The sequence below is a fragment of the Macrosteles quadrilineatus genome, unplaced genomic scaffold (genome assembly GCF_028750875.1).
Source record: "Macrosteles quadrilineatus isolate MER2022 unplaced genomic scaffold, UCM_ALF_1.0 Scaffold_4__1_contigs__length_99947679, whole genome shotgun sequence".
Classification (NCBI taxonomy): domain Eukaryota; kingdom Metazoa; phylum Arthropoda; class Insecta; order Hemiptera; family Cicadellidae; genus Macrosteles; species Macrosteles quadrilineatus.
Window position 1 is genome coordinate 48,742,668 of NW_026542597.1, and position 12,943 is coordinate 48,755,610.

The 12,943-nt window shown below is 35.7% G+C and overlaps 1 protein-coding gene across 3 annotated transcripts in view; it reads left to right on the forward strand.

Annotated features, from left to right (window-relative positions):
* LOC128991810 (bromodomain-containing protein 3-like) overlaps positions 1-12,943 on the forward strand; it is an 84,611-nt gene that overhangs the window by 16,063 nt on the left and 55,605 nt on the right. Inside the window, exons 7-13 of one of the 3 annotated variants that reach the window (XM_054415002.1) lie at positions 886-954; positions 1,362-1,445; positions 2,033-2,134; positions 2,492-2,637; positions 5,217-5,376; positions 5,725-6,232; positions 7,899-8,069. In XM_054415002.1, the coding sequence (XP_054270977.1) occupies positions 886-954; positions 1,362-1,445; positions 2,033-2,134; positions 2,492-2,637; positions 5,217-5,376; positions 5,725-6,232; positions 7,899-8,069 (1,240 nt within the window). The remainder of the gene's footprint in view (positions 1-885; positions 955-1,361; positions 1,446-2,032; positions 2,135-2,491; positions 2,638-5,216; positions 5,377-5,724; positions 6,233-7,898; positions 8,070-12,943) is intronic. The other 2 variants (XM_054415004.1, XM_054415005.1) reach the window with 2 other exon arrangements.

Genomic DNA, 12,943 nt, shown 5'->3' on the forward strand with positions numbered 1-12,943 from the left:
GCGTGTAATGGCAAAAGAAAACTCAAAATAATTTATACCGGTACTGTTATTAACTAACTTTTAACATGTAGGCCTAATGTAGGCCTAATAACCTTTTCAGAAGGTAAATCTAAATACCTCTAATACACATGAAACATATTTACACTATGTTCGCCTATTGAGTTTCATGATAGATTGTCCAATTGAAATAGATCACAACTAATACCATATTTCATATAGGCCTACTGTATAAATGTATCGTCCCATAAGTAAACAATAAATATGTTTCTTCAAGTGTCTTTGGGCGTATTTTTATTCATTTTCTTTAAGTAGAATTCCACAAATTTACAAAAAATTAAATATAAACATAGGTTTTGCAATCCCGTTAATCCCAGGATTAAAAGACGCCAATCCTGGGATTTCTAGGTATCAAAAACTGACTGGGATTTGGGAGCCCGGGATTGAAACCCCTACAAGTGACACAAAAGAATAGAACCACCTCAACTAGGGGACTTGGCTATATTAGTAGAAGAAGATAACCAAAAAAAAATGCATGACCTCTTGGACAAATATCAGCCATTTACCCAAGTAAAGATGGTGTTATAAGAGTTGTGGACATAAAAACAACCAAAGGTACATTCCAGCGCCCACTTACCAAGGTCGCAGTTCTTGGTTGAGGGGGGGGGGGGAGGGAGAAAATGTAATAATCCATGCCTGCCTTTTTTCTTTATTTTAATTGAACTAACATATGTTTTATTCATTATTTATGATTTGGTAAACATTGTCCATTTTGTCAAATATGTATCAAGTCTGTTAATTAATAATTGTCCTTTTTTATGTCTTGTCTGTCTTGATATTTTTAACAGTATTGCTGTATTAAGTGGTATAATTTAATTACTTTTTCAGCCTCAGAGGGCAGAAGACAGTGTGCCATATGTTCAACAAGCGTCAATGACACCCAATTCATCAAGTCAGGTAATCTATTTCTGAAATAAACTATGTCAAATTATTTATATTTTATGTAAGAAATCCTACTCTGACACACATTTTTAATTGTTAAGATTTTTTACAGCTAGTTTTAATTAGTAAATTTTTAAATCTTTGCTGTTTGTAAATGATTAACCTAAATATATTATTCATTTTTCATATGTTGTAATTTTGTTTTAATTTTTTTGCAAATTTATTGCACATTTGAAAAAGATACAAATTAAAAATTAACCTAATTATGTGAGGAAATACTAATAATACCATATAGGTATAGCATTAATTTTTGGTATTGAATAGTAATCCACTTTTAGTTTGATACATTTGATTTGCTTCCCTGTATTATATTGCTGTACATTGGCTTTTTTTATTTATGTAATGGATACTTATTTTTCCAGACCTCCAATGATAAACCTAAGCTTTCAGAAGCGTTGAAAGCATGTAATGACATCCTCAAAGAGCTCTTTTCAAAAAAGCACTCAGTAAGTATGATTAGTACAAACCCATGCAGAACCCAGTAGTAGCCATACTGTTTATTGATGCATTCATCCTTTTCTCTGTGAGTTTACCAACTTAATCCAAGTGTGTAGGCCTACTATAGTCAGTTCACAAAATGTAGCCTAGGCGGTTTGAGGGGAAGTTCCCCCACTACATCGTTTTTGCTTATTGCACTGATTGACGTTTTGGCAAACCTAAGCTACTGAGCTGATTACTACTGCTGATTACTGTTTTTAAAGTGGAGGGGATAGATTTCTTCCCCCAAAACCGCCTTAATTTTGTGAATGGAGTATAAGATGTTTGTCATTGAATTTAAGGTACAAAGTAAGAACTGGCCAACCAAGACATTTCTTTTCCAGCCGAGTAACCAATATGAAATAATGTTTTAAATTCTATTAGTGTGAAGTTAAACAGAGATTGCCTATCCCAAAATGTAGCACAACTTACCAGTATTATTTATACAATAATAAAGTAACAACTTAGTTAAGAATTTATTATAAAGAAACTTTGTTTCAGCTTATGTTTCAAATCAATGTTCTGGTTTAAGTTAGATTGTTTTTTCTCTATCTAGGGATATGCTTGGCCTTTCTACAAGCCAGTAGATGCTGAGTGGCTCGGTCTACATGATTACCATGAAATTGTCAAGAAACCCATGGATCTTGGCACAGTGAAAGTAAGACAACCTCTCATTCTATACCCATACAAGGCTACAGTGTAAAAAAATACTCAGGTTGGAGAACACCTAAATACCAACCGTAATTATGGTAAACAAGTTCACGAAAAAGGAAAAGCTCAGATATATGGGGACTGTACAGATACAGTGGAATTGATGAAAACTTGTGATCACAAAGAATTGTTTTGATTCATTCTCTTCATTATTAAAGAGTAATCGTCTAATCTCTGATAGGCTATATAAATGTTTTTGCTCGACAGTTCATTTAAAAATAAAAAATCAATTGATAAAATATAGTGGATTAAAATAAAGAACTTAGTAAACTTGGCTCTTAAACAAATTTTTTTAAATTTTCAGACGAAGATGGACAACCGAGAATACAGGACGGCCCCTGAGTTTGCTGCTGACGTTAGATTAATATTTACCAATTGTTACAAGTATAACCCACCTGACCACGACGTAGTTGCAATGGGAAAGAAGCTCCAGGATGTTTTTGAAATGAGGTATATTTCTTCAAACAATTGTTTGGCTATGAATACACTACATCTGCTTGTACTTTATCACTTTTCCTAGAACTTTGCAGACGCATATTACTATTGCGATGGTAAATGCTCGGCTTGATTTTCCGGCTGTGTGCTCCGCTCTCTCGAGCCTGTAGGACTCTTGCAAATCTCTGTATTGACCCATTAGTCAGATGATGCTTTGGAAAGTGTTTTACATAGTCTAGTTGTGAAAAACATTTCATGGTTTCAAGATACTTCTTTTGTCCCATTAATTTTAAATTTATGATATCGCACAAAAAGCTTTGAGGAGTAATCAACAAACCACTAAACACCATTGAACTTAAAATTTAAAAAAATCTGATCTATAATTTTTTGTTCTTTTTAATATATTTAAATATACTACAATTCTTTGGGTCAAGATGCTATTAGATATGTGTTTTGGTTACCTTCATTAAATTAAGCACGTTGAGGTTAAGAATTTTAGCATCAAGACTAAGCGGATGAGGATTTATAGATGACTAGCAGAGTACCCGTCCTTCGAACGAGGTTGACGTACAAGTATGCTTATTGCAGTTATACTCGTGCTTTGCGTTTGCAATGGGAGAGGACTCGTTTTAAGAAAAGTTTGTTTACTATAATTCACGGTAAACTATTACAGTATATTTCTATCATGACACATCAGCACCACTTTAATAGCTCTCTAGGTCACATTTTCTTTCCATTGCAAAGCACGGGTATAGCAGCTTGTAATTTTTTAAGTTGAGTACTCAATGTTATTTAAATGGGTTTCATTACTTCACTGAGTGAGTGAAGTTGTATACATCACGCTCGGGATAGGGAAGTTTAACATGGCGGGTTAGGTAAAGTAAATTTATATAAGGCACTTACCTCAACTGAACCTTAAATAATGATAAATATAGTAACAAAAACAAAAGCACATCTCCCATAGCCATAATGTTGTACCACTGCATCTAAACAATAGAAAAAAGAAAAAAAGTTAAGTTCTCACAGCTTTGTTGCTTTGTTGCTGCTTGGTTCAAATTAGCTGTTGTTATAAATGTAAAAAGAATTAATAGTGCTGCACCCTGTTGGTAAACCTTATAACCTTTTAATGCTATTGAATATCATAGAATTTACTTGTGTAGTAGGAACAGCTGGCAAAATTCCTTAATTCCCTTTGAATATGAATTCTCATAAGGTTAACATGGGAAACTCTAGAGCCACTGGGGCGGAGCCCGCAAGGATTTTTGAGAAAAAATATGTCTATATGTTAATCGGGAATGTGAGCTATCATTACACCAAATTTCAGCCCAATCCGACCAGTATTTTACGCGTTTACTTGTCACAAACATACATACATCCATACATCCAAACTTTCTCATTCATAATATTAGTAGGATAACAGACTCATCTGATTAGAATATAGTCAACCATGGTACAAAAAACGAAAAAACACAAACAAATCTTAACACTTAACACAACAATTAGAATATGATAATGTCACTGACGGCTAGGGATGGACGGGTTTGAATTTTTATGATCATGATTCGCGGGCACGGCGTGATTGTCAGTATGACTCCGTGGTTACGGCACGACTGCGAAATGTCTGCGGTCACGGCGCGATGGTCGAAATGACTCACGGTCCTGGTGTGATCGTCGAAATGACTCGTGGTGGTCACAGCGCGTTTTAATGACTCTCGGTCTCGGCGAGATCGTTGGTATGAGTCACAGTCACAGTGCGATTGTCGAAATGACTCTTGGTCAGAGCGTGATCCACGGTATGACTCCGCGGTCATGGTGCGATCATCTTAATGACTCGCATTCACGGCGCGATTGTCAAAATTACTTTGCCACCTGCATTCGCGGAACTATCGAGTGAACATCCCTTGCGATAGCGGCAAAATCGCCGACGATCGGATCAAATCCCGTCCAGAAAAATTCCGGAATCAAATGTAATCCCGTCTCGAAAATCAGAAAGATTTTTTCCCCTAAAATTTCCCTAAACTTTGGGACCCGTCCATCCTTACTGACAGCATTTCCAATCAAAGAAAGTGGGAGTTGGGAAGAGATACGTCTTCAGGTCCAATAGTGGCCGAGAAGTCACCTCTTTACCATTCAGGTAGGCCTGCTATTCTGAAAAAATCCTTAAAACAACATTTAATACATTTAGGAGTTAAGGAAAGTCCAATTGGCTGATTAGGATTATTATGTACGAGGATAGGGATCAGCTAGCTTACCTGATAGATAGAGTCCAGATTAGCCTTGAATACACATAAAACACATGACACAACACAGAAAAACTTAATATTTCGTCCCAGTTAGGGACTTCATCAGAAGGGAGAAGAGACCTTGGTTTTCTTTCTTCTCCCTTCTGATGAAGTCCCTAACTGGGACGAAATATTATGTGTAAAAAAATATTATGTGTGTGTTTTATGTGTATTCAAGGCTAATCTGGACTCTATCTACCAGGTAAGCTAGCTGATCCCTATCCTTGTATTTAATGCATTTAAAAATTTTTTCTCTTTCAATGGTATTGGGTTGTACCACTAGGTGTCAGTTTAGCATGTTTGATGTTATAGGTTTGCCAAGATCCCTGACGAGCCAGCACTGGCCGCCGGGGCTCTAGTTGCTGTTGAACCTAACTCAACCAGTTCCTCTGGGTCTTCCTCTGGTTCGGATTCAGAGTCAGATGATTCTGAAGATGAACGAGCAAGGAAACTTCTGCTTCTTCAAGAACAGGTGATTAACCTTCCATGTCTTTTATATTGTTTTATATTTCTCTTGTTGTCTTTGTATTTTGCATAGCAATTATACTTTGCTATTTAAAAGCTGAACAACCTTTTTGATTAAATATTTGGTATTAGAAATATTAATGTCTTATTTGTATTCAAACTGTTATAATGTTTTGTACAACAGTTTTATGAATCTGTTTATCGTAATGAAAAAGATTTTATGTCAGTGGAAGTAAATCACTGCCCTTAAATTGCAGTTTTTACTAATGTTAATTACTTTTGGTTTACATCATAGCCTACAACAAATACATAGGTACATATTATTACATTAATTTGTTTTCTATACCTATTACAGCTTAAAGCGATGCAGGAGCAAATGAGAAAGTTGTTAGAAGAAAGCAGTCATAAAAAGAAAAAGAAGAAACACAAGGAAGGATCTAGTAGCAGTGTCGGGACAAACTCGAGTAAAAAGAGTAAAAAACCGAGTAGTGCTGATAGATCGTCAGTGAAAAGTGTTGGGGGTGTGCTTGTGAACGATACTGTGGGTGCTAATATCACAAATGTTCCGCTGGGAACGGACATGAAGCCCGTGCTGGACAAGGGTAGTACGCTTGTGGGGGCTAGGGCTCCTCCTGTCGCGCCCCCGCCAAGCAAAGGACCTAAGAGCAAAGGGGGTGCCAGAGGTAGTGGGAAAGGAGCAAACGCACAAAGTAAACGGCCCAAAGCCAACTCCAGGTCGACAAATTCTAAGAAAAAGAATGCTGTATCATTATCTACGTTTGATTCTGAGGATGAAGACAACGCCAAACCTATGTCTTACGATGAGAAGAGACAGCTTAGCCTGGATATCAACAAACTACCTGGTGAGAAATTAGTAACAAGAACTTAAATACTGAATAATAACTAATATTCTTTTATAAAATAATAAAACTTGGGGTAAAGTGTTACAAAAAAATTTAGACAAAAGTTAAATGGATTGTGTGGATGTATTTTTTCTTGGAATAATATCAGTAATATGGTTATTTTAGGCTATGTTACAGTAGACCCCGCTTATCCAGCCCTGTTACGTAGACTATTCCGGATAACAGTTTTTTTGTTGTTAAACGGACGTCCCTAAAACTCATTTAGGCTAGTTATAAATTTCTAATGAATACTATATTTTAAGCCAATAATTTTACTTACTGCTGGGGCGCTCCAATAATTTTACTAAGTAAAAATAGTAAAACAATACAAGTAGTCTCTGTATGATCCCAAATCTTTCTCACGAGAAACGTCGTTTCAGTACCGCCCACTTTCTGTCGATCCAGTCCGGTTGAACCAATGTGCTGATAAAAATTGTCCGGTTAAAAGATGTCTGTATAAGAGGGAGTCTACTGTACTCTATATTTATGCCATAGTTTTTGACCTTTAAATGTTATTAGAGCTAGGACGTTTTCCTTTATAATCAAACTGTGGATTTCTTGTACATCGTTATGTTATGTGACACATATTTTTGTTATAACTTTTTTATTACTTAAGATACAACTTTTTACCTAATAACCTTTTATATTGGCCATATTCTTTTGATTAAAATGACGTTTTTACCGGTGTCACATTCGTACCGTTATCGAGATATAGTCGTTTCAATGCATAGAGCGTTTTGTATCTTGTCCCCCTCCCCCCAAGATCTCGACCACCTGAAAAGTAGGCGACATGCGTATTTTTTATCACCACACAGTCCGTATTATAACTATCAGCAAAGATATTTGATATTACTTCTTTGCGACACTCACAAACTAAATGTACTTTCGGTAAAAAAATACAAAAAACAGTTGATTTTTACACATTTTATACACTTACTTGTTTATTATATAATTTATTATATTAAATGACTGGCTTATTTTGAAAATGACATTAAATTTTAAATAAAAACAATTTTTAGTGCACTTATGGCCATTTTATGTAAGAAAATACAAATATTTTGAAAAAATCTTAATTTTCTGTTATTCCCTATTTGTTAATTATAACTATTCATTGCTACTCTTCTTTAGGGGCAGTTCATTGACTGAACTTGGAACAAATCATATGACATTTCAAATGTTGGGATTTGTTTATCTATTAACCAAGGTGTTAAACCGTAATTGAAGGATTTGGCAAATTTTTCACATATTTCGGGTGGATGAACCTAGTTTCGTCTCTTACAACAAATAATAAGTGGATCATTCCTTCTCAGATACTTTTTGTTGATTTATTTTAAATCTTTTGAATCTAATATTTGTAAAAATCATTTTTGAACTATTGGGTTTTGCCATTTTTCTACAAATGAATACTCAAGGATGAATTAATTATCAGTAATAGCCTATTCCTGAATTTTAAAATTTAAGTCTTCCTTTTGTTTCAAGTTGGATTTATATCTTTAAAGCCTTAAAATATATTACACCCTTAAAATGTTGGATTACCATTCCACCATTAATATCTAACTAAGAGCATTTCTGTAAGTTGTGTTGGTAGTTGGGAGTGTTGCATTTTATATAACTTGGTTGTTTTTAGGTGATAAATTGGGTAGAGTTGTTCACATTATCCAATCTCGAGAACCATCGCTTAGAGACTCGAATCCAGACGAGATTGAGATTGACTTTGAGACATTGAAGCCTTCCACACTGAGGGAACTAGAGTCATACGTCGCCACCTGTCTTAGGAAAAAGCCACGTAAGCCTTACTGTAAGTTGTTATGCTGCCTGCTGGTGGAAAGGGTGCATCGGCACACGTTTTTAATTAAACTTATTTTAAATATAGCCTATTTATTATAAACACTACATGCAATAGCCTAAATTAAAATAATTTAGTTTTGAACATTTTAAGTTGTCTAAACATGTTTTTTTTTTTATTGCTAAGGTTAACAAAACTTACATTTTTGTTAAATGACTATAGATTTTATCGGTTGAAAAACTGTTGATAGTAGGAATGCACATTATGTAAACTTCAGAACAATAAGGTAACTAATCAATATCTTGGAAATAATGTCTAGCTCCTTTTGTTTAGTGTGCGTTACCCCTTCAAACTTAGCATATGAAAGAAGGTTTGTTTTTGAACTCTTTTTGCAAAAAATATAAATTTAAATGTGTTACTCCATTTGAACCATAGACCTATATCAATTAATACTGTACTGGTATTTTGAAAGAATGCCATACGTTGTAACAACACTGTTAAAGTTTCTATAGTTTGTAATAAATTATATATTTCTTAGAAAAATGCTGCTCTTTTACAATTTATGCAGGTATATTTTGTGTTTAGTTTCCCCCTTTACATTTGAATAAAAAATCTCTGTTCTTCATAATTTTTCCCATGTCTTAAATCTCTTCTATTCTGAAAGCAGGAAAATATCTTAAAGGGCCTGGATTTGAATATGTTATCTCAATTGCCAAATAGAAAAAAATCCATCTTACAAAAACAGTAATTTTTAAATACCAAAGTGGTTAGGAGACTCGTGTGTTGATGTACCTGAGCATGGCCATTCTTCAAAGCCTGTCCAACCCTGATCTTTTGCCTCTTTCCAAAAATTAGAAGCTGCTTGTTAAACTTTAGCATGACAAGACTCTTGTCTCCTCTGTCTTTGCACTAAAATCCACCAATCTTTTAACACACTATTAACATTAGCTAGCCAGCACAGTTCCAACTTACGACTTTGATCTGATTGCGTCTCGTAGTTGACCTATGAACCTCACGTTTCCCTTTATTTCTTCACCGCATATAACTTTATCTAACTATCGCATGGTTATTGTAAGCTTTAGTTACATGTGCATGTTGCCCTAGTAGTTGTTAGTGTGTAGTATCTGTCATCATTTGATTGTTTATATGAAATATAAAGTTGAAAAAATGTGTTGATTTTTCAGGTTAAGTGCTAAGGGTGTATTTTTTCAAGTAGATTTTTTTAAGGTATTCCTAATTTCTGTTAGTAAAATGTTTGAAAACTATTCAGACCATCAGATTAACACAATATCGTATAAGTAACTCTTCCACCCCCTGCTAGTCAGATTGTAGAACCATATTTATCAAAAGAGCGGGGAAAAGACAGTTATAATATCTTACCAAGTGTGGTCGCTCGAATGTTTCAAGTCACAACCTATAGCCCTACATTGGCTTTCTTGAAAACAGACTTTAAATTCAAAGGAATACATTTTGTGTGCATAAAAGAAACAGCCTCTGTCTACCATCTTCTTGAGGATTTTATCGAGACTTTCAAGAGATAAAATAATAATGTTAACATCAACTTTTAAACAATTTTGTGACATTATATAAGCTTAACAACCTCCTTAAAGGAAGGAGTTAACCTAAGAAGCAGCCCTCCAAAAAGAGGATCAGAAACAGAGAGTTCAGAGCTGTTGTCTGGACAAATTTTTGTTAAAAAATCAAACCTATTCTGGTGTGGACCCTTTACCAAGAATGCATCAAATGGTAATAATATATTGTTTTGCTGATAATGGTTGAATAGTGTTTTTTGTGTTTTGAACCTTCAACGCTCCTCTTCAGGGAAGATTAGTTATAGTTCTTATGCCAATCTGATGATGGCGCTCGCGCCGAAATGCGCCTAATCGAGAAGGTCGAACCTTGGACCACAAGGCGACAGTCAGGTATTTTAACCTCTTTATTTATTGTCAATCAATTGCTCTGGAAACACCACAACAAAAAATGTTGTAAGCTAAAACTTGGTCTTAACATATTTCTTATCTACCCACCTAATGTACAGGATAGTGATGAGTCAAAACCAAATCTCAAAACCATCAAAACTTTGGAAAAGTTTCGGTTCCGAGATTCGATCACCGAGTTTCGAGATTCAAAAGTTTTGAAATTGAAGATTTTGGCAGTTTTATTTTAGAGTCTACAGACATTTTTTGCATCATTATTATTATCTTTAACACTTTCGCTGCTACGGACGTTCCGGAACGTCAAACGGGCCACGGCGCCAGGAGCTAGGAACGTTCCGGAACATCGCCGTTCATTGTTGTTTAACGTTACCATGGATCAGCCAGCTCGTCACGAGCGTAATATTATTTCTTTGCAGCTCAAGGGGACGTACTTTTCTGACAATAAAAAATATTGTTTCCCAAAATCACCACCAGGGTCGTTTGGAACAGGGCTTTGTCCCACCTATTTCCTGCTAGATAGCGACACTACTTTACCTACTGCAACCTGGGTAGTGCTGCTATCTATCAGAATCACTTAGTACTATGTCCAAAGCCAGTTTTATTGCAGAACATTGCCATCCAGTATAGCTACTCAGGGTGTCCACCGAACGGGAAATCTGGGAAAACCGGGAATTATTAATTTCATTATGCGTGATTTTTTTTAACCGGGAAAAAACCGGGTATTATGCGTGAATTTTGTATTTAACCGGGAATTTTTTGCCGCGACCGCGGGAAACGACGATGACGTTTCCGAGACCGCGGGAGACGACGTTTGACGTTCCCGTGACCGCGGGAGACGACAATGACTTTTCCGTGACCGTGGGAGACGACGATGACGTATCCGTAATCGCGGAAGACGACGATGACGTATCTGTAATCGCGGAAGACGACGATGACGTTTCTGTGACCGTGAGAGACGACGATGGCGTATCCGTGATCGCTGAAGACGACGATGATATCTCCGTGACCACGGGAGACGACGATGACGTTTTCGTGACCGCAGGAAATGATAATGTCCAAAAATATTGCTTGAAATGATGACTGCGGGAAATTATTTGAATTAAGCTACGATCGAGGAAGATTATGATAACTTTACTGGGGTCGCCGGAATTGTACCCCCCTGGAATTGTACCCCCCGGCGATCGTTGACGTCATTTTGACGTCACGCCTAGAGGGGGTACAATTCCACCCCGTACACTTTGATTTTAACGAAATCTAATCTATTTAATGTGGGTAAGTGATCAGTGAACCGGATAGTTATATTAGATATAAAAAAGAGCAGGAGATGTACGGCCCGGAATTGTACCCCCTGGAATTGTACCCCCCGGAATTGTACCCCCTGCCAACATCAAAATATTTATGTACGGGGTGGAATTGTACCCCCCTGGAATTGTACCCCCCATCAGAAAGCCAAATGTGTACGGGGTGGAATTGTACCCCCCCCCCCCCCCCCACTCTATAATAAACCTACTGTAATTGGTATTATGAAAATGAAGTAGTAGAGAATGCCTTCTACAGTGACATATGTTGGATTTTCAAACCTGTACAGAATATAGTGATTGTACCAAGGAACTATAATTGCGAAGAGATTATGAAAAAATCTGGCTTCGCCACTTTACTTCGCCTCGGGCTATATATTGTTTTATTTTCCTTAAACCATGAACAACTTGAACACATTATTGCTTAGTCTGTTTTACTGTAATACTTTTTATACACTATTATCTAATAACATAAAACCTGATCATAAAATTTTACTTATTTTATGAAGTCTCCTTCAAACTTTGAAAATACACAAGACGAAGCCACAATCACATCATAGGTCAACGCTTTTTCTAAAAGGCTATTAAGCAAACAGCAATGCAAGCCCGAAGATATAGGGATTATTGTAAGAGCCATGACCTTCGGGAATGATTCTTCGTAAGCAACAAATCGCTCACAAGTGAGTGAAAGGGTTTCCGGTCATCTCAGAACCGATTTGGTCTCAAAAATGCACTGAATTCCCGCACTGCGTACTCATTACACAAGCATTCAGCCATTGGTGACATGGTTGTGACACAAACACAGGCAAAAAGCGCTCAACTATATACAATGAAAATTAATGTCTACATACATACATACATTAAATGTGAGTAAAATGTAAGTGTGTGTCATTGTGTTAAATGTGTATGCTATTTTATTAATTATTGCTTAAGTGTACGTATTATGGTACATATTAATTTGAGGTTAGCTTGTATCACAACACAATAATTATGTTACACATATTATCCAACCCCATACTAAGTCTTGTAGGCTACTCTGTTTATTTATTATATAAACAATCGCTGTAATGTGTTTAAGAGTGATAGTGGAACATTACATTTTTTACCTATATTGTTAACGTTATAAGTAGTTTATTTACATTGTTATTATTTTGTATTAAATCGGTTTAATAAATTTATTCCATCGCGATAGATAGATAGATCGATAGAGGGATAGATAGAAGGATAAATAGATAGTTAGATGGGTGGATGGATAAATGCATAGAATTTCTCTGAATAATATAGTTAACGTAGCCGTTATTGTACAGAATGTCTTCTTCAAGTTTGTTTAGGAGTTTTTGATTTATTATCCTGGCTTTCGTCCAAGTACACATCATACAGATATTAGTAACATTGAATATTTATCGTAAACATAATTGTAAATTAATTTGTTTGGACCGTTGGAAGCAAAATGAATAAAATAAATAAATAAATAAATACAGTTAGTACTAGGTAGTAAACGCATCGTTGATTTAAGTATGCATCCTTACTTCAGGGATAGACGTGGGTTTACATTTTGGATAATTAACTTATTCAAAATATAATGTTAATCTACGTCTTTACATGTTTACAGAGCTTCTTTGAAGACTGTGTTATAAACAATGTGGTCATA